Source organism: Gorilla gorilla, chromosome 17, assembly GCF_029281585.2.
Source record: "Gorilla gorilla gorilla isolate KB3781 chromosome 17, NHGRI_mGorGor1-v2.1_pri, whole genome shotgun sequence".
Classification (NCBI taxonomy): domain Eukaryota; kingdom Metazoa; phylum Chordata; class Mammalia; order Primates; family Hominidae; genus Gorilla; species Gorilla gorilla.
In genome coordinates, this window is record NC_073241.2 from 103,878,813 (window position 1) to 103,906,375 (window position 27,563).

The following is a 27,563-nucleotide window of genomic DNA, read 5'->3' on the forward strand; positions in this document are numbered from 1 at the left end:
GCTCCTGAGGGCATGGGGCTGCGTCCAAGGACACAGGAGCCAGCCTGGAAGAGTTTGCAGGGGCCCAGGGGAGCAATTGGAGTGAGAAAATAGCAGTAGTGTTGGATTTTTACCATGGAATAAATAACAATCCATGAGTCCATACTAATATAAATAAATAAAGTGACAAAGTGGGTGAGAAGGACCAGTGCCCCTGGATGAAGAAAGTGACAAAGTGGGTGAGAAGGACCAGTGCCCCTGGATGAAGAATCTCCGCTCATGTGGGAGGAAGGTGGGAGATCAAAGCTGGAGCACTTGCTGCTGCAGGTGAGACCCCTGACACACTCTCAAATTGGTAGGCAAAGGTTTAAAGAACAGGATATTTGCTTAGCTTAAAAGCACCTCCCAAGGGGAAAACAGTAACTTCACAGTGGAGAGACGTGGCAGGCACCACCCTCAGATCAAAATGAACCTCAGCAGTAATGACACATCCACATCAGCACCCCCGACACCACTCCCTGAGGAGGACATGCCAGTTCTGGGAACATCACACTCATTGTGAAAAAACATCAGACAAACCCAAACGGATGAAACGTGAGGAAAATCTGTAGTTGGTTTTACGTGGATGTTAATCTCTTAGTTTTGATCATTGTGCTGTAGCTGCATAAGAGGTTAGCTGGGTGAAGTGTATCTGGGGACCCTCTATGGCTTTTGCATCTTTTCTCTAAGTCTTCTGTCATTTCAAAGTAAAAACAAAAAAAGAAGACAAGGGTAGCGGCTTCAGGTACAGCTGGACCCAGCACTCAGTGCTATCTGGGCTTGTGGCTCCAACTCAACTCCTCCATCAGAACTGTGAGAAATGCATTCTTTCAGCTTCTAATCCTGCAAAAAGAACTGCATGGTCTTCCCCCAGAAGTCCTAAGAGTAGCTGCTGGTGTCTCATACATGCGAGCTGCATATGGGCCCCCGTTAGTCAGGAACCCATGCTGAGAGGTGTTATGCTTTGAATGTTTGGCTCCTCCCAAACTCATGTTGAAACTTAATAGCCATTGTAACAGTATTAAGAGGCAGGGCCTTCAAGAGCTGGTCAGGCCATGAGGGCCCTGTCCTCCTGACTGAGTGAATGCTGTTATTGTAGGAGTGGGCTCCTTACAACAGGGCTTGTTTGGCCTCCTTTTGCTCTCTCTACCCCTCTCTGAGCCCTTGTGTTGTGGGATGACACAGCCAGAAGGCCCTTGCAAGGTTCCGGCCCCTCCGCCTTGGACCTCCCAGCCTCCCGAACCTTGAGCCAATACATCTCTGCTCATTGTAAATTACCTAGTCTTGGGCATTGTGTTACAGCAGCAAAAAGCAGCCTGCGGCAGTCACCGTGCTAACACCTGCAGCAGCCTGCGGCAGTCACCGTGCTAACACCTGCAGCAGCCTGCGGCAGTCACCGTGCTAACACCTGCAGCAGCCTGCGGCAGTCACCGTGCTAACACCTGCAGCAGCCTGCGGCAGTCACCGTGCTAACACCTGCAGCAGCCTGCGGCAGTCACCGTGCTAACACCTGCAGCAGCTTGCGGCAGTCACCGTGCTAACATCTGCAGCAGCCTGTGTGGCTCAGGCCAGTCAGCTTCCCCTGGAAGCAAGCTTGAGGTCGTCGCCTCTGGAAGTGCTAGCAGAGGGTGATCTCCCGGAGGAAATCAGTGGTGTTCTACTAGAAGGCCGATGACTCCTGGGTAAAGTGCCAATGCTCACCTCCGTCTCTGCAAGCTCAGTCCCTTATGGAATTTCCAGGAGCACAAGGGCAATCTCGACAGCTCCACGTTCCCAGTGCCCGACCCAGGCCCATGATCAGATAAATGCCTAAGTGGGGTGGCATGGACATTTGCACACGTCCAGACTGCTTTATGTTAGAAGCTGAGCTGGCATGCCACTAGCTGGTTTTGATGTAAACAACAATTTTGTAAAACCCTGGACTGAATGGGTCTGACTAACGGCTGGTTCTGTGAACTTGAGCCTCAGCGTCCTGTGTCAGAAGAGCACAAACCACTTTCCCAGAGAGGTTATGAAGACAGAAATGACCCTGTGACCCCTTTGCAAAGTATGAAGAACGGTTCCCACTCATGCATGGAGCTGGATCTTCTCAAGTGGGAAACAGGCGTGGTAGACAGATACTGTTGTTTCAGCTGGTGTAATCTGGGACTAGTTTTTTTTAAAGCAAGTCTAAAGTTTTTTTCAGACTACTACAATATGGTATATGATAGGAATATTGAAATTTATTAAAAACAAAAGACACTCTCTGAGTGTCACTTCTAATTTTTATTCAAAAAGCAGATATATCTTAGGTCCTTTAGAGAAAGGTGTTTCATACATCAAGAGGCATTGAAAACTGCAGTCACTTGGCCCTTTAAACATTATATTATAACTCTCTTATTTACTGAAAAGACAACATCCTTTGAAAAGTGTCCATGAATCCAACGGTGGTCTGGAGATTCACATACAAATTATTTGAATATTTCTAGAAGGGCAACAATAGATTTATGTCCACACTATCTACTGGCCTAACAGTTGCAAGAAATTGTATTAAATGGAAAAATGTGAGAAAGTAAATATCTGCTGCCTGACATTGAAGAGGAAAATTGCTACTGTGTCACCCAAGTAAGGAGCTGCCAATTTTATGGATCATTTCCCTTTGAAAAATGATTGACAGTACCTTTAGGGGGAGTTAGAGTTCTTCCCAAAGGATTCGTTCATTACTATTTATAGAATTCACGTTACAAAGGGCTTTAAAGATGTTTGTCTAATGTTTCATTGCATCCCGGTGAAATAGGAGGTTTTTTCCCTGTGCTATAGAGGGGACAGGCCTGAGAGACCTTGTGGTGGCCTGCCATCACTCAGCTCCTGGGAGGCAGCCTTGGGACCCAGGCCTTCCCCTCTTCCCCTCCCCTCGCTGGGGGACACTCATGCCCTCCCCTCCATGGCAGGAGGCCAGTTGTTCCTGGCGTGCACTTGGCCTCCCACCTTTCCCACTGAGGTCTCAGCATTTCTCCTTTCGGTTTCCCCCATGGTGATTTATTGTTGACAGCTTTGGTAAGTTACAATTCATAGACCAAACAATCTGCCTGTTTAGTGTGAACAATTCAGTGGCTTCTCGTATAGTCACAGAGTTGCACAACCATCACCAGTTGATTTCAGGACATTTTCATCGCCTCCAAAAGAAACCCAGTACCTGTAACCTATCACCTCCCCCACACAATCACCCTATCTCCCTCAGGCCCAAGCATCCACTAATCTAATTCCTGTCTCTATTGACTTTCTTTTCTCTTTTTTTTTTTTTTTTTTTTTTTGAGATGGAGTCTGGCTCTGTCACCCGGGCTGGCATGCAATGGTGCGATTTCGGCTCACTGCTGCAACTTCTGCCTTCCGGGTTCAAACAATTATCCTGCGTCAGCCTTCTGAGTAGCTGGGATTATAGGCGCACACCACCACGCCCGGCTAATTTTTGTGTTTTTTAGTAGAGATGGGGTTTCACCATGTTGGTCACACTGGTCTCGAACTCCCAACCTCAGGTGATCCGCCCACCTCGGCCTCCCAAAGTGCTAGGATTACAGGTATGAGCCACTGCACCTGGCCTGGACTTTCATATAAATGGAATTATGCAATATATGGCCTTTGGTTTTTGTTTGTTTGTTTGTTTTTAAGAAACAGTGTCTTGCTCTGTCACCCAGGCTGGAATGCAGTGGCACCATCTTGGCTCACTGCAGCCTCAACCTCCTGGGTTCAAGTGATCCTCCAGCCTCAGCCTCTCAAGTAGCTAGGACTACAGGGTGCGTGACCGTGCCCAGCTAATTTTTTGTAGAGACGGGGGTCTTGCTATATTACCCAAGCTGGTCTCGAACTCCTGGCCTCAAGCAGTTCTCCCACCTCAGTCTCCCAAAGGCATGAAGCCACCATGCCTGGCCTAATACGTGACCTTTGTGTCTGACTTCCTTCACTCAGAATAACGTTTTCAAGGTTCATCCGTGGTGTCCCATGCGTCAGTACTTCATTCCTTGTTATAGCTGAGTAGTGTTGATTTTAAGTATAGACCACAGTTTGCTTATCCATCCATAAGCTGGTGGACATTTGGACTTTCTCCACTCTGGCTATTACGAATAATGCTGCCATGAACATTCGTGTCCCAGTTTTTGTGTGGACACATCTCCTCATTTCTCTTGGGTATATGCCTAGGAGGGGAATTGCTGGGCAATATGGGAATTCCATCTTTAGCTGTTTGGGGAACTGCTAGACTGTTGTCCAAAGTGGCTGTGCCATTTTACATTCCCGCCAGCAGTGTACCAGGATTCTGATTTGTCCACACTGTCAACAACACCTGCAATCTTTCTGATCGTGCCATTCTAGTGGGTGTGACATGGTATCTCAGCATTTCTCCCTAGACCCAATCAATACAAACATGATCTTGCTTCCAGATCCTGAAGGTTAGAGATAAGACTTATAGTCAAACACCTGTAGAATCCGAGAGTTGGGAGGGCAAACATAGGGAGCAGCCATGACTCCTGGGACAGAGAGGCCGAGGAAGAGCCGCTCCCAGGGCTAAGTCCAGACCTTGCTGGAGATAGCATGGCCCTGGCCCAGTGCCCGGCAGAGAAGTCCCTGTGGAGAACTTGCTGGAATGTGACCCCCAGGGATGCCAGGGAAGTTGTGTACAGGGAGGTGTCTTGCTGAAGGCACTGCACGATGAGACTTCCCCAGGAGGGCGTCAAGAGAAATGCCGGCTTCCAGTTGCTGCTGGTCACCATGCTTCCAAGAGCATGGGCAGCTACAGGAGCTCCTCTGCAGGAAGCTGTCCACGAGGGGCATGTTCTGCTTTGTCCCTCCAGGGCTGCAGTGGGAGGCTGCCTCATTCTGGGAATCGGCATAGGATTACCTACACATACAATCCGTGCTTTAAAATATCAGCTTAATTAATTACAGTCCGCTTTGCTATTTTGACTCATAGGTCGGAACTTGGATGGGAAAAAGAGGTGCCATTGCCCAGACCTCTCATGCCCAGCACTTATTAGAAAGGAGGGAAGAAATTGGAATACCTCTGCTCTCCGGATGCCTGCCCTGGGGTCATCCCTCAGGGTCTTCAGCAGCAGATGTTCCCCACCTCTCCCAAGTCCTCCCTAAGCCCTGCAGCTAGTCCTCTCAGGGAGGTTTATCCTAAAAAAACAATTTGATAGCAATCATTTCACATGCTTATGTAACCCAGATCTCCCTCAAGGGTCTTTGCATTCATCAACAAACAGTTCCAGGAGATGCTGCTTTGGGAGCCTTTTCTCTATGGCCAAAAGCAAAAGCCTGTCCTGTATCAAGTTCAGGCCACAGCACGAAGTTGGCCAGTGAGAAAAGCACCGTAATCTTGTCTGATGTAGAAAAAGACAGAACTTGTTGTGCCACATTCTTAACCTAGAAGAGAGTCAGCTCAGTGAGCCCTTCTGACCTGAAGGAACAGTTAACGTCCCCATGTGACTTAGAGAAAGTCAAGTTCATTCTTTGCTTGTTATTTTTTGGTGTCTGGGCCAGATAAGTAATGCTAGAAATGTTCAGGATCCTTAATCAACAGTGTATTAATTAGTGAGGATAAGTCTAAGCTACTGTGACCAAAATGATCAAGGCTTCCATGGGGTGAAGGTTTACGCATTTGAAATTCTTCACACAGAAGTCTGAGCAGCAAGTTCAGGGCTGCTTTGGGGGCTCCTCTATCATTTGGGACCTGGATTCCTTCCATTATGAGCCTCTTCCTTCCTCAGTTTTATCTCACAGGCCAAGATCTCTGCACCAGCTCCTGCTGGAGCCGCCAGTGGGAAGGAGGAAAAGAGAGGGCAAGACATGATCCCTCCATTTGAGGGCACAAGCCACAATTGAAAGTTTCAACCCCTTGCCTCTACTCTCCAGAAAACAGTCAGATGGCCACATCCAACTGTATGAGAGGATGAAAATATGCCTAGCTAAAGATTCTACATAGGAGAGGGAGAACAGATGTTAGAAAACAATAATCAGTTTTTTGCAAATTGGATGTCAACCTTTAAGTTCCTCTATTACATCAATTATACCATGACACCTGCCCCAAGGAAAACAAATAGAAAAAAAAAAAAAAGAAATAAAAGGCATCCAATTTGGAAAGGAAAAAGCAAAATTTTCTGTTTGCAAGTGCTATGATCTTACATATAGAAAACCACAGAAGAACTCCACCAAAATACCCTTAGAACTAATGAATAGTTCACTTACTAAATGAACTCAGTAAAGATTTTGAATACAAAATCAACACATAAAAATTAGTTGCACTCCTATACACCAAAAATAAATTACCCAAAAAGAAATTAAGAAAATGATTTTATTTACAATAGCATCAAAAAGAATAAAATACTTAGGAATAAATTTAACCAAGGAGATGAAAGATCTGTAAACCAAAAACTGTAAGACATTGATGAAAAGGAAGATACAAATGTAAAGGTATCCCATGTTCATGGATTGGAAGAATTAATATTTTTACAGTATCCATAGTACCCGAGGTGATCTACAGAGTCAGTGCAATTCCTATCAAAATATCAATGGCATTTTTCACAGATAGAAAAAAAATCCTAAAATTTATATAGAGTCATGGAAGACCACAAACAGCAAAAGCAACCTTGAAAAAGAGAACAAAGCTGGTGGCATCACACTACCTGACTTCGAAGTATACTATAAAACTGTAGTAACCAAAATAGGGTACTGGCACAAAAACAGACATTTAGACCAATGAAACAGAATGGAAAGCCCAGGAATCAATTCACACACTTACAGCCAATTGATTTTCAACAAAGGTGCCAAGAACATATGGGAAAGGACAGTTTCTTCAATAAATAACAATGGGAAAACTGGATATCCATATACAGAAGAATGAAATTGGACCTTTAGCTCACACCATATACAAAAATCAACTCAAAATGGATTGAAGACTTAAATGTAAGATTTGAAACCATAAGACTCTTAGAACACAGAAGAAAATCTTCATGACATTGGTCCTGGCAATGATTTGTTTGGCGATGACACCAAATGCATAGATAACAAAAGAAAAAATAAACAATTGGGACTTCACTAAACTAAAAATTTTCTGCTCAGCAAAAGAAACAACAAAATGAGAAGGCAACCTATGGAATGGGAGAAAATATTTGCAAACCACATATCTGATAAGGGGGTTAACCTGCAAAATATATAAGGAACTCACACAACTCAGTAGCAAAAAAACAAAAACAAAAACAAAAACAAAAACACAAAAGTAACCCAATTTTGAAAATGGACAAAGGATCTGAATAGACATTTTTCCAAAGAAGATCTACAAATGGCTAACAAGTATATAAAAAAATACTCAGTATTACTAACTATCAGAGAAATGCAAATCCAAACCACAATGAGGTATCACCTCACACCTGTTAGTATGGCAAAGACAAGAGATAATAAGTGTTGGAGATGACGTAGAGAAAAAGGAACCCTTGCACACTGTTGGTGGGAATGTAAATTAGTGCAGCCATTATAAAGATTTCTCAAAACACTAAAACTAGAACTACCATCTGATCCAGCCTTGTTGCTTCTGTGTATTTATCCAAAGGAAATGAAATCAGTATGTCAAAGAAATGTCTGTACCCCCATGTTCATTGCAGCATTAGTCACAATAGCCAAGATAGGGAAACAACTAAACGTCCATCGGCAGATGAATGGATAAAGAAAATGTAGTCTATATACACAATGGACCACTATGCAGCCAGATAGAAACAAGGGAATCCTGTTATTTGTGACAACATAGATGATCTTGGAGACTTTAAGCTAAGTTAAACTAAGCCAGACACAGAAATACAATGCTGTTAAATCTCCCTTCTATGTGGACTCGAAAGTCAAACTCATAGAAACAGACTAGGATGGTGGTTGCCAGAGGCTGGAGGGAGGGGGAATGAGATGGTGAGCACAGGGTACAGACTTTCAGTTACAAGATAAACAAATGCTGGGGATTTACTGTACGGGAGGGGTGGTGATGTTGTGTTCATTCGTTTGATTGGGATAATCATTACACAATGTATACATATATCAAATGATTACATTTGACACCTTGAATATATACAATCTCTATTTGTCAACTAAATTTTTTAAAGTATATATAACAGATAGAGGAAAGACCCATGGAACACACTTTGTTATCAATTTTTCAAAGAAAACTCACCATCTGCATCAGCCCCGAAGCTGTGGGAAGCATGCAGCATGGGGGGAGAAAGCAGTCCTGGTAAATGGTGCTCACGGCCCTCCTGTTCCTTTCACCACTGCACAATCAGGAGGCAACTGTGGACCCTCTCAGGCTTGCAGGGCCCCATGGGCAGGTGGTTCCTCGTTGATGACTCTTCAGTATCGTAGGCACCTGCGTGTAGTAGAATCTGTTACTACTCTACATGGTAAGAGAGTGGAGTTTTCACTCACTTATGCAGAATTCTGTCAGTCTGAGTTTCCTCAAATGGCCTTTGACAGGAGTCTGGTTCGACAGAGAGGTGCTAACTCAAAAGAAATAGTGGTTTAGTCACAGCAGAATTTCCTCAGAACAGACGGTCATGATCAAACCCCACCCAAAAGGGTGCAGAGTGGGCTTTGACTGAGATGTTCGCATGAAATGGTCCTGTGGCCTGAACCCCTGGGGTCCGGGAGACCAGCCAGGGTGAGGCTGCTGGAGCCACGCAGGAGGTCAGGGCCTGGACGCCCTATGGAGTGGAAAAGACCAGGAGATCTGAAGCCCCATCCAATCCTCGGATCTTGCATCTTGCTTTCTGCTAATGGGCGCCCCTTCTGAGAAGATGGGTTTCCTGCTTGCCCTTGTTGCAGCCCCATCCCCACCCAGAAGCCCCCACTTCCTCTGCCTATCCCTGTTTCTCATCTGCCCATCTGAAATCGGATGATTTCTCTGGGGGTGGGCCTCGCTGCTGGCCTTTTTCAAGCTCCCAGGTGATTCTAGCATGCTTCCCGCTGGAAGGCAAGACCTCTCCAGTCCCACCTGCCCTCCAGGAAGGCTCACCTCCTCCAGCTCCCCACGCCTGCCCCAGGATCTGCCCCAGCATCTGCCCAAAGCGCCCTCTTCCATGTTCAAACCCAGGACTTCTGTCCACGTGAGTCACTTAACCGTTAGCTGCATGCTGCTGGGCCATTTCATACATTTGTCCTGTCTCCTTGAAGGCAGGGCTTGGGCGCTTGCTCAGCCATTGTACCCAACGCAGGGCAGCACCCAAGACGCGCTCGTGAAATCTCACTGAGGTGGGCAAGGCCTGGGGGAGTCTGGGGTGAGCTGGAAACATGTCAGCTCCTGTTCATTGTGCACCTACTGTGTCCAGTACTGTGTACTCGGCCCTGCGCCGGGTGTGATATACACTGTTTCCACTGCCCGGACAGGGCTCCCAGAGGGCAAGAAGGTCACAGGGTGCAGGCCACACCTGGGCTTGCCACTTCTGGGCAAGCTTCCAAGCGAGAAGGAAAAGCTAGATTTCTGTGGGGTTATAGAGAGTTGAAGGGACAGACAGGAGAGTGTGTGTGGAGATTTATTTTCCCAGAGCTTGAATGGAAGCTGTTACTGTCAACTTCATCTCTTAAGAGCCCTCTTGGACATGTTTCAATGTCCCAAGACAGGGCAAAAGGTCTGTTTTCATCTCTAATCATAACAATAACCAGCTTTGCCTCACTGAACCCAGAGAAGGTAGGTTACTTTCTCCTCTTTCCAGGGAAGTAAATGGGAGACTTGGAGAGGTGGTTCCCACCGGCTCTGTTTGAGTCCTGGAGTCAGGGAGGACTCTTTGCAGACCAAAGCATGATGTTTTCAGTGCTGCGGGATTCAGACTGATCGGCATCGTGGTGCGTCATTACACAGATCCTTGGTGGCAGTAGCTTGGTCTAGATGGTTGAGGAAGAGGAGAAAATGGAAGCTGGTGAATACCGCTGAGGTAGCAGATCTTTCCCTCCCTCCTGGGAGTACAGGCTGCCTGAGGTCCATTTCTCTCTCCACTGGGTGTGACTGCAGGGTGCCACGTGCTTGTGCTACACCAGATACAGAAAGATGCCACACTGCAGGGAAAAGGGCCCCAGGCATGCTCAGGAAGCCTTCATGAACCCCAGCTAGCTGGGATAACGAGTTCCAACTCTGCCACTCCAGAGGTTTCTTCGTTGGTAAAAAGTATTTGTCCTTTCATTCAACAGTTACAGAGTAACTTCCAGTGTGCGAATCCCTGCAACAGTTATCAAGAGAGAAATGATGCAAAAGAAGACTGCTTGTAAGTGAGTAAAGTGCCTTCTGGGGAGTGGTGATGCCTTAATGAAAGGTATGGAAGGTGCTAGGGGATCTGGCTGAAGAATCGTGATAGGATTTTGACCAAGCGAGGTCTGTAAATGGGGCATGTCATTGGCACAGAGCTTATTTACCAGGCACAGACCTAGGATGTATTTCTTTCTGCCGACGTGGTGTACATCATACTCTGCCGACAGACACAGGTGGTGGCCTCTGACACAGCAAAGTTACAGGAAAAACTAGCTCCAGGCATTGCCCCTCGTACTCTCCAGTGGAAACCTGGGAAGCTGAAAAGCACAGCCTAGCTTAGGTTCACATGTGTTAGGAGTAGGGAACCCAGAGTAGCTTCTTCGTCTGTCTCTTTCCCTCTCTGTCTTTCCCCCTCTCTCTTTCCACCACCGTCTCTCTCTCCTCTCTCCCTTTCTCCCCTCTCTTCTCTCCACTGTCTCCCAGATTTAACTGGCATCGAGATGAAGATCTGTGAAGATGAAAGACTGAGAAGGCAAAATAATTGGAATTCTTGTAGGAGCACTTTCCCCTGGACCTCTGTTTGGCTTCCGTTCTTGCTAATATCTGTTGGAGTCTTTCCTTCCTTCCTTCCAAACTATATTACTAATAGAATCAAATGTCTTCTTTTGTAATCAACTAACAAAACATTTTTTAAATTTGTATTTATTTATTTTTAATTTTTATAAAGATGGGGACTCACTCTGTTGCCCAGGCTGGTCTCCAACCCCTGACAAGGAATCCTCCTGCCTCAGCCTCCCAAAGTGCTGGGATTCTAACAAAATATTTGAGCCAGCTCTGTTTTCCTCTTTTCTAGAAAAAAAATTATTGTGAGGAACACTCATATCTCACATATTTTCTGCAAGGAAAGAGTAAAGTGCATTTGACAGAGGCTGGGAAAGAGGAATTCTCTGATCTGAATTACACGGGCTCTTGAAGCCCTGGGCTCGCCCGTGCACTATGCTCTTGCCAGAGGTGACCTTGGCCGGGTAGGGGCAAGGTTTTCCACTGATGACTGCAGGCAGCAGGGCCCCCACCCTCCTAGGATCACAGCCCACACCTGGGCCCAGCCTCACCCTCTCCTTCCTTTCCAGCCCTCGGAATTCTGAGTATGATCCCAGCAACTTGGCCTTCGGGAGAAGGGCCAGGCCCACTTCCTGGGAGCTGCTGTGCTGGGCCTGGAGCTCAAGGAGCCCGGCCTGGCAAGTGTCAGGGAAAGGGTGTGAGGATGGGGAGGAGGTGCAGAGACGCAGCTGGTGGAGACACTGCCCCTCTGCAAGGGAGAGGGGCCTGGCCCTGATAGCCACAGCTAGCCTCAACTAGCTGGGATAATGAGTTCCAACTCTGCCTTTCCAGAGGTTTCTTTGTTGGTAAAAATTATTTGATTATTTGTCCTTTCATTCAGCAAACAGTTAGAGTAACTCTCCAGTGTGCCAATCCCTGCAAGAGTTATTCAGAGAGAAATGATGCAAAAGAATCCCAGTCCCCCAGAAAAGCCCCGGGACCCCTCAACCCAAGGCTCTGGCCTGTGCCCTGCTGCCTCCTTTTCTCTACTGTCCCCTGACCTTCCCACCAAAATTTACATGTTGACATCCTAACCCCCAAGACCTCAGAATGTGACCTTCTATGTAGATAGGGTCATTGCAGATTGAATTACTTATCTTCAGATAAGGTCACATGGGCATAGGGTGGACCCTTGATTACACACAGCTGTGTCCTTATGAGAAGGGAAAATCTGAACACACACACATACACAGGGAGAACATCATAAGAAGATGAGGGCAGAGATCGGGTGATGCTTCTACAAGACAAGGGACACCAAGGACGGCCAGCAGCCATGCGGGTCGAGGCCTGGAGCACGCCCTTCCCGCTCAGCCTCAGGAGAAACCTGCCCTGCCCATACCTTCATCTCAGACTTCCAGTCTCCAGAATTGAGACCGATTTCTGTTGCTTAAGCCACCCAGTGTAGGGTACTTTGTTAGAGCAGATGTTGGGGCTCAGAAGCCAATACCCCAAAATATGGTGCTTTGTTCAAGCTGAACTGAAAAGGAACTTCAAGGCCTCTCGGCTCCCCCACCCCCACCATCTCTCCTGGAGTTCCTGAAGTGTCCTTATCTCCTTCAAGTCTGACCCACCAAAGAAGAAAGGAATGACCTCTAGTCCCTTCCCTGAGTTTTCGTTAACTGAACCCATATCTCAGGAAGGAAGGCTGACACCGAACATGCTGGACAGACTTGTCAAGACCATTGTCTGCTCTGGGGCCCAGCAGACTTGAACGAAGACCGTGGCGTGCTCTTCAAGCCCACTGAATCCTCCCTCGTGAGCGCTGATTGCCGTCAGCTGAAGTCCTCTTTTCTCCTCCCATAACCTGTTGCGCCAGGATCTAAGCCGCCACTCCATGTGGAACCTCAAGAGGGTGTCTCAGCTTCCCAACCCCACTGGGGATTGGTCCTTCCTTCTGAAGGCTCCCATGTCACTTAAAACTAGGACCAAATCAATCTGTTATGCCTCTTCTCCAATTCAACTGCCCTTTGCAAGCTGATTTTGCAGCGAACCTTCAGAGAGCGGGGAAAACTCTACCCTCGGCCCCTACACAGCCCTAGGAAGCTAATCCTCGACTGTAACATTCCATCACAAGGGCCCACAGCCACAGTGTGTGGGGGCCCGTCACGTGAGGGGGCTGTCACCTGAGGGGGCTGTGCCGCTGGCTCAGCTCTGCCTGCTGGCCGGGGCCCTACTCCCTCTCAGAGATGACACACAAGTGCCCTCAAAGAAGAACCCGGGGAGTCACAGGCTGGGCCAGGCTGCTGGCTTCCAGTGACATCACATGACTTTGGGGCCACTGCCTCATCGCGTATCTGCGCATATGAGATGCATTGTCCCTTCCTCTGCAGTTGAGCTGAATGAATACCTCCGAAGCCGCTTTGTTCTCCAGATGTGAATAGCTCCACTATACCAGCCTCGTCTTCCTTCCGGGGGACAACGTGGGTCAGGGCACAGAGAGATATTTAATGTCACCCTCTCGGGGCTTTCATGGGACTCCCTCTGCCACATTTTTTGGAGGTTGGGAAAGTTGCTAGAGGCTTCAGAACTCCAGCCTAATGGATCCCAAACTCGGGAGAATGGTGAGTAGGACCTCCACCATCAGAGTCCGTGCATTAGGCGCCAGACTTCCATTTGTCCCAGGAGCATGTGCGTTAAGCCCAGGTGGGCAGGGCAGGCACCCAGCGTGGCCCCAGATGCTGCTCCTCATGGTGTTCTTAGGTGCTGTCTTGGCCGAGGAATGTGGTATTTGGAATTATATTTTATCAGTAATGCTTTTGGGTGGTTGTGTGTTCTTAACAATAATTAAATGGCATTATTGTCAAGTAGTTCATATTCAAATTGTTCATGAACTCAGTCTTCTTAAATCAATTTTTTTCTGTACTTTTTCTCTTTAAAAAGAATGAGTTTGCTTCCTGGAAGAATTTGCCTAAATAATGGTAACAGACAGTGTGCTGTTTGTCCTGGTCCCAGGTTCCCGGCTTAAGGGCTAGCTTGCGAGAGCTAATCACCAGGCTAAATTACCCCAGGCCTTTCTTGGCGAGGTTTCCATGGCTCAGGTGCAAACCTGAGTGTGGGTGTGGCGGGAAGGCTTCTCTCCAGGAAAACAAGCAGGCAGGTACCTTTGGCTGTGAGGTTTTGTGGGGTTGTGTCCCAGACTACTTGGAAAGATAAAATTCATGGACCCTTTTTATTTCCACTGCAAACACACACATACACACACACAGAAATTTTCAGAATTTTGTGGAAGGTTGATACGTAGAAGACTCTCAAAAGACATACTGAAACAAATACATGCAAATGCGAGGCTAGAGACACAGTGAGAAGGCAGGTGGTGACCTGACCACAGCCGGATCCTAGAAGTGGGTTTGCCCACCTGCGAGACCATGAGATTCCCACACCATGCTGCAAAATCACTGCTCTGAGAGAAAGAACCTCACCCTGTGGTCTGGCCATGCTTCCCATTGCTGACTTTTTTTTTTTTTTTTTTTTTTTTAAAGAACCCATGACTGGCCAGGGCGTTGGGGTGGGGGTTAGAAGAGGACATTTCACTGAATACTGTCTTACTTTAAAAAATTTTTAAACCGTGTCTTGATAGTATCTATTCAAAACATTAAAGTTAAAAGCAATATGAAAGAAAATAATTTCCCTGGCTGGGCATGGTGGCTTATGTCTGCAATCCCAACACTTTAGGAGGCCAAAGCAGGAGGATCACCTGAGCCCAGGAGTTCAAGACTGGCCTGGGCAACACAGTGAGACCCTGACTCTACAAACAATTTTAAAAGTAGCCAGGCATGGTGGAGCATGCCTGTGGTCTCAGCTACTCAGGAGACCAAGGTGGGAGAATGGCTTGAACCTGGGAGGTCAAGGCTGCAGTGAGCCATGATTGCGCCACTGCACTCCAGCCTGGGAGGCAGAGTAAGACCCTGTCTCAAACAAAAAAGAAAGGAAATATTTTGTTTTGGACTCAGTATAATACCCTTTGATATGAAAGAGAGGAAGAGATTGTACTATATATGTTCCCCTTTGCTATTCTTTTGCCTTTTTTTAACTTTGATTTTAGGTTTAGCGGTGCACGTGCAGGTTTGTCACATGGGTAAACTTGTGTCATGAGGGTTTGTCGTGCAGGTTATTTAATCATCCAGGTATTAAGCCTAGTACTCATTAGTTATTTTTGCTGATCCTCTCCCTCCTCCCGTCCTCCACCCATAGGCCCCAGTGTGTGTTGTTCTCCTCTATGTGTCCATGTGTTCTCATCATTTAGCTCCCACTTACAAATGAGAACATGCAGTATCTGGTTTTCTGTTCCTGCATTAGTTTGCTAAGGATGATGGCCTCCAGCTCCATCCATATTCCTGCAAAGGACATGATCTCATTCTTTTTTATGGCTGCATAGTATTCCCCATGGTGTAGATGTACCACATTTTCTTTACCCAGTCTGTCACTGATGGACATTTAGGTTGATTCCATGTCTTTGCTATTATGAATAGTGCTGCAGTTAACATTCACATGCATGTGTCTTTATAGTAGAATGATTTATATTCCTCTGAGCATATAACCTAGTAATGGGATTACTGGGTCAAACGGTAATTCTGTTTTTAGCTGTTTGAGGAATTGCCACACTGCTTTCCACAATAACTGAACTAATTTACACTCCTACCAACAACGTATAAGTTTTCCCTTTTCTCTGCAACCTCACTTGCATCTGTTATTTTTTGTGACAGATGCAACCTCACTATGCATCTGTTACAGTTGTTTGACTGATGTGAGATGGTATCTCATTGTGGTTTTGATTTGCATTTCTCTAATGATCAGTGATATTGAGCTTTTTTTCATATGCTTGTTGGCCACATGTATATCTTCTTTTGAAAAGTGTCTGTTCATGTCCTTTGCCCAGTTTTTAATGGGATTGTTTGTTGTTTCTTGTAAATTTGTTGAAGTTCCTCGATACTGGATATTAGATCTTTGTCAGATGCATAGTTTGCAAATATTTTCTCCTATTCTGTAGGTTGTCCGTTTACTCTGTTGATAGTTTCTTTTACTGTGCAGAAGCTCTTAAGTTTAATTAGATTCTATTTGCCAATTTTTGCTTTTGTTGCAATTGCTTTTGGTGTCTCTGTCATGAAATCTTTGCCTGTTCCTATGTCCAGGATGGTATTGCCTAGGTTGTCTTCCAGGGTTTTTAGAGTCTGGGGTTTTACGTTTAAGTCCTTAATCCATCTTGAGTTGATTTTTGTATATGATGTAAGGAAGGGGTCCAGTTTCAATCTTCTGCATATGGCTAATGGCTAGCCAGTTATCCAAGCATCATTCATTGAATAGGGAGTCCTTTTCCATTGTTTGTTTTTGTCGCTATTGCTGACTTATTACCATCACCTTTTTCTAATACTGAGAGAGAAAAGAAAGTCATCAATTCTATTCTTGGGATCTTGAGCCCAAGATTGGGCAAACTCTTTCTTTTACTGTGACACAGATCAAATGCCCACCAACAGCCAGGGGGACTGGATGAGGTTTGGGGAGCCGGACCACAAGATGCCGAGGGGGCTCTATGCTGTGGGCACTCACCCTTTGGATGGGGCACGTGCAATCAGCATGTGTGATGTGCCTCCTGTGTGCTCTAGTGCCCAGGCCCAGTCACTCTGGGCAAACAGTGGTAACTGGGATGTGGACTCTGGGACCAGGAAGCTCCTCTGGGGGGAATGAACCAGGTCATACATCACTACACTTTGTCCACACTCCTTGTTTCTTTCCACAAAAAGCGGCATTCTTGTTAAAACCATAGAGTAGAACTTCTAGCTGCTGAAGACAAAAGACAAAGTGCAATTTAGACGAAGGTGAGAAGTTACCCGTCCAGGTACAATTTACTGCCCTTTTCACTAAATCCCAAACTCAGGTTTTTGTTTTGTTTTTTTTTCTCTCAAACTTTAGTGTGAGCAGTTTTAGGGTAGAGGCCCAGGAATCTGCACTTTCAAGCCATCATTCAGTGGCTTTTAGTATATTCACTGACATGTGCAACCATCACCACCATCAATTTTAGAACATTTTCCTCACCTCAGAAAGAAACCCATACCCTTTAGCTATGACCCTCCTATTCGCCCCTCCCTCACCTTATCCTTAAACAACTACTAACCTGTTTTCTGTCTCTATAGATTTCCCTATTCTAGACTTTCATATGAATGGTATCATACAATATGCGGCCTCTTGTGACTGGCTTCTTTCACTTAATGTAATGTTTTCAAGGTCCATTCATGTCATAGCATATATCAGGACTGCATTCCTTTTCATGGCCAATAGTACTCCATTGTGTAAATATGCCACATTTTGTATCTATCCATTTGTTTGTTGGTGGACATGTGGGTTGTGTCCACCATTCGGCTGTTATGAATAATGCTGCTATAAACATTTGTGTCCCAGTTTTTGTGTGGACATGTATTTTCATTCCTCCAGGGTGTGTACCTGGGAGTGGAATTGCCGGTCGATATGGTAGCTCTGTGGATCAGTGTCTGAGGAACTGCCAGACTGCTTTCCATGCTGGCTGCACCATCGTGCATCCTCACTAGCAGTGTGTGAGGGCTCCAATTTCTCCACATCCTCAAAGCACTTATTATCTGACTTTGTGATTCCCGGCATCCTCTGGGTGGGAAGTGGTGTCTGGTTGTGGTTTGATCTGCATTTCCCAATGCCTAATGATACTGAACATTTTTTCATTCACTTCTTGGCCAAAAGATCTACCACTTTAACCATGACCCTCCACCTCATCCCAGTCAAGGGATTCTGACAGAGAACCTGTCGCCTTTGACAACATTTTCAACTTCAAGTATAAAAAGTCTCCCTAGATTTTTCTTGGCTTTTCCAGGGTGTATCACTTGCTCCAAGGTTCTGAACCTAAGCCCAGTTCTTATTGAATCTAGGGTTCCGTTTATTTCTAATTAATCAATTCTGCTGTGGATTTGCACAAGACAGGAGCTGGCATTCTCTCTCAAGCAGCCTGTTAAAACTAAACAGGGAGAGATTATGGCCGGAAAATACATGGACATTTGCTGCAAACACTGTCTTCCTACTACAAGGTTTCTCCCTCATCTCAAAAAAAAAAAAAGCCTTCCCTATCAGCAGGGATTTGACTAAGGAGATCTACACCTGTTTGTTCCCACCAGCTTTTAGTTCTTTATATTAATAGACTCCCAACTTAGACGGAAGGATGCAGGCTTTTCCCAGAGCCTGGATTTCTAAGTAGGCGTGTGCTAATTTTCCGCCATCCACTTCTCCTGCACACTGTCTCACGAAGGGTCTGAGGATGCAGGACTGCCAGGTGGGCTCTTTCCCAGCTCCCGAAGGCTTCCTCATCTCTCATCCGCAGTGCCAGCAAATGCCGGAGGGAGCTATCCTGCGCATGAGGCATTCGGATCCTTCCTTGGCCAGCACTGCTCATCCACAGCCAGGGGGTTTCCCCACCTGCAGGATTCCTCTGACCAAATGCCTTGTTAGTGTTGTTGGTGCACATGGGCCCCCAAGCACCACCACCTGCTCCTGAGCAGCAAGTGGTTCCTGGGATCAGTGGCGTTATTGCAAACGCGGTGGCCGTGAGCTCAGGTTGGCCCAGGACACTGCCTGCTTGCCAAGGCTCAGCCTGCCCCTAACCCTGCTCTCTCGTTTTAATGGAAAGTTTCAAACATGCACAAACATAGACAGACAAGGATAGTGAGTCCCCGTGTGCCTATCAGCCAGTTCCAACAATTACCAACACGTGGCCCATCTTGTTTCAGGAGAGCCCCTCCCAGGACCCCCACTCTCAGCATCCAGATAATCCTACAGCAAATTCCAGACATTGCATTATTGCATCTGTAGGTTGTTCAGCACATATCTTGAAGGTGAGCACATGTGTGTATATCAACAATACCATTAACACACTATAAAATAGCAATAATTCCTTTAGATCAACAAATATACAACCTACAACCTGTGGTCAACTTTATCATATTGTCCCATAAAAATATTTTTACCACTGGTCTTTCGAATCAGAATCTAAATAGGATCTACACTTTACATTTGTGTGGTATAAATCTTTTTTTTTTTTTTTTGAGATGGAGTCTGGCTCTGTTGCCCAGGCTGGAGTGCAATGGCGTGATCTCAGCTCACTGCAACCTCCGCTTCCTGGGTTCAAGCGATTCTTCTGCCTCAGACTCCCTTTTAGCTGGGATTGCAGGTGCCCACTGCCACACCCGACTAATTTTTGTATATTTTAATAGAGGCAGGGGTTTCACCATGTTGGCCAGGCTGGTCTCAAACTCCTGACCTCAGGTGATCCACCCGCCTCATCCTCCCAAAGTGTTGGGATTACAGGTGTGAGCCACCACGTCTGAACTCTGCCCTGAATTTCTGATCTGACCCTGAGTGCCTGGAATGGGCACCCTGCCTCAGCCTGGCCCCCTGTACGTGACATAAGAGGGAATGGCAGCAACTCTCTTGGGGAACCTCAGTGAGGATTGGAGGGCAAGTCAAGAAAGGAGAGCCGTGTTTAGATGTGTGGGGTTGTAACCTACTCATCCTGGCTGTGTGATCCCAGGCAGTCTCTTGACCATGGGGGTGTAACCTACTCATCCTGGCTGTGTGATCCCAGGCAGTCTCTTGACCGTGGGGGTGTAACCTACTCATCCTGGCTGTGTGATCCCAGGCAGTCTCTTGACCGTGGGGGTGTAACCTACTCATCCTGGCTGTGTGATCCCAGGCAGTCTCTTGACCGTGGGGGTGTAACCTACTCATCCTGGCTGTGTGATCCCAGGCAGTCTCTTGACCCCTCTAGTGCTTCAGGTCACTTGTCTGTGAAATGGAGCCACAGTAGCTCTGCCTTACTGGATTTTCAGAGTGATTGGTGACGTTGTGGCCATGAGTGCTCGGCTCAGTGCCTGCCCTCCATGCGTGTGAAGACGCAATAAAAATGTAAATGTGACCTTACTGCAGATGGACACGACTTCTGTTAATCAACAAATCACATGATGTGTGGAATCCCTAACTCACTCCAGCACTAGAATCTGAGGAATGCTGCAAACATCAAATTTCAGATCTGGCTTCTAATGAAGAGATGCCGATTTTCTTGTATCACGGGTGGTTTAGTACAGACTACTATAGACATTAAATGCTAGTTCCAGACACCCACTAGCAGCGTTCTGGGAGAGGCCTGCGAGTTGTTGGGCACTGGAACACACTTTTCTGTAGTTCACACCGGAAACTTGTAGGTTTTGAAAGTGGAGGGGGGAATGGGGCTGCAGTTGGGAGCCATCACCCGCTGGGGGCTCACAGTGAGTGCAGCCCCGGTCATGGGCTCTGCCGACGCACCTGGGGAAGGAGATGGCAGGTGTGCAGAGGCACCGTTTAGCTGCCACAGGAGCTGCCAGGAAAAGCACAGCAATCGAATCCTCCCCTGAGCGTGCACTGTCTAGGGCAGCTGCCCTAGCTTCTCAGCAGGTTGTCATCTGCGGCTCACCAGAGAGAGATGCTGCCCTGGTGACTGCCACTCTGCTGGCTCAAGACCCTGGCAGGTTCAGGAGCTGATGGCATCTGGAGGGTGGGTGGCATTTGTTGGCTGGAGCTGAGAGCCAGCTCCTGGAGGAGTCACAGAAGGAGAAGGGGTGGGTGGGTCCAGCCACCATCCTACTGATCCCAGTGCAGAGCTCCTGCCCAGGAGGAAATATGCACATGCAGTTGGTTTATGGGAGGGAGCCTGGGCGGTCTGTTGCACGGTTGGTCTCACCGTCACAGGGCAGGCAGCAGCAAGGCTGGAGCAGGGGACCTGAGCCCTGAGGTCCTCCCCAGCCCCATCGTCCCAGCCCTAATCAGGAGGTAGAGGCTTTCTGTCCCCAGAGCACCTCTCCTCAGGCCCCACAATGCTCCAGTGTTCCAATTCTCAATTGCTCTTTCAAGCGGTTACAATCCGCCACTTCTTCAGAAGCACTGTGGTTGGGACAAAGGTACCTTTCATGGTACACGTGGCTCAGCTTCCGGCGCCACAGGACATAAAGTTGGGGTGCTGTCCCCTGCTGACCTCAGAAGGAATGGGGCGCATTGTGAAAGGGAGAGAAACAGTGCTAAGACAAGGCATGCACAGATGGAACTCCCCAAAGACTGCAGATGAGGAGGGGTCCCCTGCGCCTTCTAGGACCAGCTCCAGTGCCCTGGGATCCCAGAGGGCATGGCGCTCAGGGAGAAACGCGTTTGCATGTTTCAGTTTCACAGTTTGCCTGGGGCAGTCTTGTTACCCAACTCTGCACCTTGTACTGCAGGCCAGAGGTGTGCGCAGGAGCACTGCCCTGGGGCCATCCCAGAAGCCTTGTCCCTGCTGACAGGGTGAGGTTTGCTTGTTGAGCTCCTGGTGTCAAGGCCTAATTTATTAGTCATTATTAGCCAATTCCTGGAGGCTGAGGTTATCCAGGATACAAACATTTATGCCTTTTAAGGTGTACTGAACAGAGCTTGTGGGCTTTTAAGTGGACCCTTTTTATCTTCACCCGAATCTTGCTCTCCTCCAGTTTGGGAAAGTTTGCACCAGGTAGCATTCCCAGCACTGCGCCTGGCACTGGGCCAGGCTGTAGGGACATTACGTCCCAGGAAGTGAAATCATTGTAGGGCAGTCCCGATCAAGACACAGGATGAGTTCACCCTTAAAACTCCCCATCCACTTCAAGCAAAGCAATTGCATATACTTCAGGATTTTGTTTGGTTTTTTGTTTTTGAGACAAGATCTCACTCTGTGATCCTCCCACCTCAAACCTCCTGAGTTGCTGGGACTATAGGTATGCACCACCTGGCCTGGCTAAGTTTTAAAATCTGATTTCATTTATGTAGAGACAGAGTTTCTGTGTTGCCCAGGCTGGTCTTGAACTCCTGGGCTCAAGTGGGCCTCCTACCTTGGCTTCCCAAAATGCTAGGATTACAGGTGTGTGCCACTAGAACACTGAGAACTGTAAGCCACCAGTTTAAGACCTGGACCTGGAATGGGCATCTTAAAGCACCAGGTGGAGGCAACCATTGCATTTTAGGCAGAACTCATAACAGAGAAGGAGAATAAAATGACTATCATTCAAGTTGAGGCTGCAAGCCAAAGTTCTGAAGTGTGTAAGAAAGACATGCCTTAAGAAAAATAGCTTTTGCAATGTGTTAGGAAATGGATTTACCAAGACTGACATACAAAGAGTAGAACATGTTTAAAATGGATGCAAACGAAGTATGTTTAAATTCTTCAAGAGACAAATGAAAGACTAACACCCATATTAAAGAATGAGAAAATACAAAACATAAGCAGACACCTATGAATCAGGAGCAGACAGGGGCCGGGCGTGGTGGCTCATGCCTGTAATCCCATCACTTTGGAAGGATGAGGCAGGCAGATCACTTGAACCCAGGAGTTTGAGACCAGCCTGGGCAATATGGTGAGACCCCCCTGTTTCTACAAAAAATACAAAAAGTAGCTGAATGTGGTGGCATGCACCTGTAGTCCCAGCTACTTAAGAGGCTGAGGGGGGACAATCACTTGAACCCAGGAGGTTGAGGCTGCAGTGAACGATGATCATACCACTGTACTCCAGCCTGGGCAACAGAGTGAGATCCTGTCTCAAAAAATAAAACAAAATAAAATAAAATAAAATAAAAACAGATGGGTATTAAAATCAACCAATTAGACATCCTGAAAATGTAACTAGTCATTGAAATAACTGAACAGTAAAAATTCTAGACTGGGCACAGTCAAAGTGAGAATTAATGAACTGAAAAATATTACAGAGAATATGCCCAGGAATCAGCGCAGAGAGATAACAAGAAAAAAAGGGAAAAACTAAGAGATCTGGAGGATATATGATAGATTGAAAGACTCCAATGTAGTAGGAGTTCTAGAAGAAAACAGAGGAAATGAGGCCAGGCACTGTGGCTCACACCTGTGATACTAGCATTTTGGGAGGCCAAAGAATGAGGATCAGTTGAGCTCAGGAGTTCCAGACTAGCCTGGGCAACATAGTGGGCCCCCATCTCTAAAAAAAATTTAAAAAATCAGTCCAGGTATGGTAGCTTGTACCTTTAGTCCCAGCTTCTCAGGAGGCTGAGGCAGGAGGGTGGCTTGAGCCTGGGAGATCCAGGCTGCAGTGAGCTATGATCACCCCACTGCACTCTAGCCTGGGCAACATAGCAAGACCCTGTCTCTACAAAAAGCTTAAAAAATAAGCCGGCTTGGTGTTGCACACCTGTGGTCCCAGCCACTCAGGAGGCACAGACAGAAGAATCACTTGACACTAAGAGTTTGAGTTTGCAGTGAGCAGTGATTATGCCACTACACTCCAGCCTGGACAACAGAGGGAGACTCTGTCTCAAAAAATAAATACGTAAAAATAAATGTGCATTGGCATCTTATTCTATGATAGACAGTACATAGGCACTTGGGACTATTGAAAGAAGAGAAACAAAGTCCTGGCCCTCATGGAGCTTATGTCATGAGATCCAGACAGATAATTATTAAGTAAACAAATAATAGAATGTTATATGGTGATAAGAAGGCCGGACACGGTGACTCATGCCTGTAATCCCAGCACTTTGGGAGGCCGAAGCAGGTGGATCACCTGAGGTCAGGAGTTCAAGACCAGCCAGGCCAACATGATGAAACCCCATCTCTACTGAAAATGCAAAAAATTAGCTGGGTGTGGTGGCAGATGCCTGTAATCCCAGCTACTTGGGAGGCTGAGGCAAGAAAAATCACTTGAACCCGGGAGGTGGAGGTTTCAGTGAACCAAGATCACGTCACTGCACTCCAGCCTGGCAGCAGAGTGAGGTTCTGTCTCAAAAAAAAAAAAAAAGGATATTATATAGTGGTAAGAAAATAATAACCAGGGTGTACTGGGCTAAATAACATTCCTTCAAAAATGCCTGTCCACCTGGAACCTCAGAACGTGGCCTTGTTTGGAAACAGGGTTTTTACAGATGTAATTAGTTAAAAAGAGGTCACTCTGGAGTAGAGTGAGCCCTAAATCCAAAACTCAGTGTCCTCCTAAGATGAGAGTACACAGAGAGACACAGAAAGAGGCTGGCTGTGCACACACGGAGGCAGAGACTGGAAGGACACAGTCACAGCAAGGAGCGCCAGGGACTGCTGCCAACACCAGAAGCTGGAGGGGCAGGAAGGACCCTCCCCTAGAGCCTGCAGAGGGAGCCCGGCCCTGCCAACACGTGATTTAGGTTTCTGGCCTCTAAAACTATGGGAGAATAAAGTCCTGGTGTTTGGCCCCCGGTTTGGGATGCTTTGTTCCAGCAGCCTGAGGAAGCTAGTGGAGACCGATGGGAAAGCCCCGGCCTCTCCTCAAATCTGCCTTGTTCTTGACTTTACATTTGTTGGACTTTTGTTCAAAGCCAAAAGGTGGCCTGAGATGCCATCGCCAGAGGTGGCCAAGCCCTGGAGTCCACCCCCGCCTTTAACCGGGGACCTTGGTTCACAGGTACCAAGGATGCCTAAAGCCTGGCACTTTGAAGTCAAAGTAATTTTGCTGTGAGCTGAATGTATAAGATAACACTTTAAAGGCTGTGTACGTAATTACAGGTTCCTAGAAAAGAAACGTGTTATTTGGTGCTGTCTGCATTTTGGTGTCTCCACCTTGGCCCACGTCCCACCAAAACCCTGCCAGGCTCTCCTCTCCTGACTCCGTGAGAAATCTCTGTTCTCCTCCTCGCCACCCCTCCTCTGTCCCCAGTCCGCGTCTCTCTCAACTCCCCACTCCCTCCGACCCTCCTCCTCCTCTCTGCTGTTCTGCGGCCGGAACATCTTAATTTCAAGTGCTGCCCCCTGAGATTGTACAGTCTCCCCTGCAGGTATTTTGTAAATATCCTATCGACACTTTTACACAAAAATCACTCAAATGAGATTTAAAGGAAGAAGAGCCAGTGGCTCTGGCGTGGCCACAGCTACGAGATCTCCAAAGGGGAATGTTCGCCTTGGGTTTTGGCTCCAGCGTCAGGCACAGCCTCATGGATCCCCTCAAAACCGAGGGCTCTCACCCCTCAAAACCGAGAGCCATGCCCTGTTTCCCCATTGGAAACACGCTTTTGCCTCTGAGGAACTCAAAGCCCAGCCTTATCTGATGACACCACTGTCCCTGGTAGAGTATACTTCAATGTATCGATTTAACTGTCATGAGATTCTGGCCTGTTGGAGAAATAACTGAAATCACTGGTTATTTCATTCACTCTTTTTGGTCATTGTTGTTTGGCTGGCTCTGTCATTGTGCTACAAGCTGCTGTTACGTTTCTAGATGACGGAAGGTTCCGGAAGTAGTGCAAAGTGGTGCTGTGCTGTCTCTCTGGCTGATGTCTGGCGAGGCTCAGATCCCTGTCCAGACTGTGGGGAGTAAAAGTGTCTGAAGGCGCATTGTTCCCATTAGCATCACACCAGCCTCATACCCTGACACTGCGAGCTTTCTCTTCCCCACCGCCTACCCACGAGGACCCCAGACACAGGTGGGAGCACCGAGGGCCCACCCTAGCGGCTTGGTTGCTGGACTAGCCGTCTTCTGCCTAGGAGAGAAGACGCTGTACAGTGCCTTGGGCTGTGATGTGCCAGATGTGGTACTGTCTCGTGCCACCCCCCTTAAGGTGCTTGGTAGGTGCCACATGCCGTATTCTCTCGTGCCACCCCCCTGAGGGCACATAGTAGGTCCCACTGTCCCTGCTTCAGAGCCTGTGTCCTGAGCCAGCCAGTTCCTAAGTGCTAGTGCCTGAGCTCTAGGCCAGCTCTCCCTGCAAACCACAAAAACACCCACCCCGTGACTGGCACTCAATTCCTCAATTCCTCCTCCATCCCCTGGCTTCGGCAGTCTCTGACTTCTTGCAGCTCTGCTCAGCGTTCAAGGAGCAGCTCTGTTAGGATCCTAGTGAACTGGGTAAACTTTGTTAGTATTTCCAGCCATTTCATGTGGTGTGTGGCCTCACATTCTGGGAATGAGTCTAAGCTGAACTTGGCCTCAGGCATTGTTCTTCTCCAGGGTCAAGCTCACAGGTTAGGCTGGACTAGAGGATGATGAAGGGACTCACAGTTCTTGGGACTTTCTGGGGAATTTTGCTCCCTGGAGTTTCTCCAGGATGCTGGCTGAAGGAAACCACGCCCTTGCTGACTCCTCCATGGGGACTTGCCGCCACAGTGAGTTAATCAATCTGCAGAAGCCACGTTGGCTCAGCTCCGTGCCTACAGGAAATCAACAGAATCCAGAAAAACCCATTTTTGTTGTTTTTTTAAAATCCTGTGATGGTGAGATAAGCTAGGCTAATAAAACATTCTTTTCTGTGTTATAACAAATTCATCAGAGCAGACCCAGGACAGAGCAACCTCTATAAAACAATCCCACAAAGACTCTAGACTAGGAGGGCAATAGAATTCTCGGCTTCTAGGATGACTGACGGGCAATGAGGTTTCTTCCCCTGAACAAGGGTCTGGCTGATTGGCCATTGTATGGACACCAAGGACCCACCCTTGGCCTGAGGCTTTGTGGGGGTGGAGGCAAGAGTGATTTCTTTCATTTTCTATTCTTTCTTCTGTTCAACACCCAAAATAAACAAAAACAACCAGTGCAGAAGTGGGGTTTTCCCACAGCATCCCTGCTCCGTCCTCCATTAGGGATGCCTGCTCCTTTCCTGGCAGGAGACAGAAGTGTCCTTCATTAAAGTATCCCAGGCCACTGTCAAGACCTCCATCAGCTAAGCCCACAGGGCATGCAACTCTCCAGTTGTTAGCAAGAGCTAGGAGGGAGGTGGAGGCGAAGCCAGTGCCAGTGTCCGCTGGAAGCTCGGGCAGCTGTGGGAGGAGAAAGAGGAGAACAAGATGTCAAGACACTAAGAAGACTCAGGAAGTGCCCCAGGACCTCTCGCTTCGGGGGAAGGACAGGTTGTGATGGTAACACAGCAGAGGATGTAAATCTCCCGCTAAGAGTTACAGTATTTAGAGAAAAGACTCAGCACAGGGGCACTTGGAACTTTTGTTCCAAATCTAAAAATCTAAGAATAACCACCTGGAATAAACACAAGCCTATGCAGCAAGTGGGGTTCCCCTCAGGGTCCCATAGCCAGTGGGAGCTTACCACCCTCAGCTGGGCAACTGCCCACCCCCGCCGAAAAGACTCTCTCAGTCCAGGACTCACCCTGCGCATCCCTAACCCCAGCCCCACCAAGTGCAACTTCCTGTTCTTCAGCTCCTCTTTCTTCTTTTTGCAAGGTCAAAAGCCAGGAATAACCTTTCTACATCCCTAGATTTTCAATGGGTGATGAGAGTTTGGATCTGTGTCCCTGCCAAATCTCATGTTGAGATGTGATCCCCAGTGTTGGAGTCTGAGCTTGGTGGGAGGTGTTTGGGTCATGGGAGTGGGTCCCTCCTGGCTTGGTGCTGTCCTCACAATAGTGAGTGAATTCTTGCAAGATCTGGTTGTTTAAAAGTGTGTGGTGCTTCCTGCTCTTGCTCACATTCTTGCCATGTGAGGAGCCTGCTCTCTCTTCACCTTATACCATGGGTAAAAGCTCCTTGAGGCCTCCCCAGAAGCTGAGCAGATGCCAGCACCATGCTTATACAGCCTTCAGAACCATGAGCCAATTACTCCTCTTTTCTTTATAAACTACTCAGCCTCAGGTATTCCTTTATAGCACTGCAAGAACAGCCTAACACAGAAAAGTGGTACTGAGGAGTGGGGCATTGCTATAAAGATAC

The 27,563-nt window shown here is 47.3% G+C and overlaps 1 protein-coding gene across 2 annotated transcripts in view; it reads left to right on the top strand.

Moving 5' to 3' along the window:
- The first annotated feature begins 13,169 nt into the window (after window positions 1-13,169).
- Window positions 13,170-27,563, top strand: part of CNDP1 (carnosine dipeptidase 1) — a 53,958-nt gene continuing 39,564 nt past the window's right edge. Inside the window, exon 1 of one of the 2 annotated variants that reach the window (XM_004059548.5) lies at window positions 13,170-13,428. In XM_004059548.5, coding sequence (XP_004059596.3) covers window positions 13,405-13,428 — 24 coding nt within the window. In that variant the 5' untranslated portion in view covers window positions 13,170-13,404. The remainder of the gene's footprint in view (window positions 13,429-27,563) is intronic. The other variant, XM_019013881.4, reaches the window with a different exon arrangement.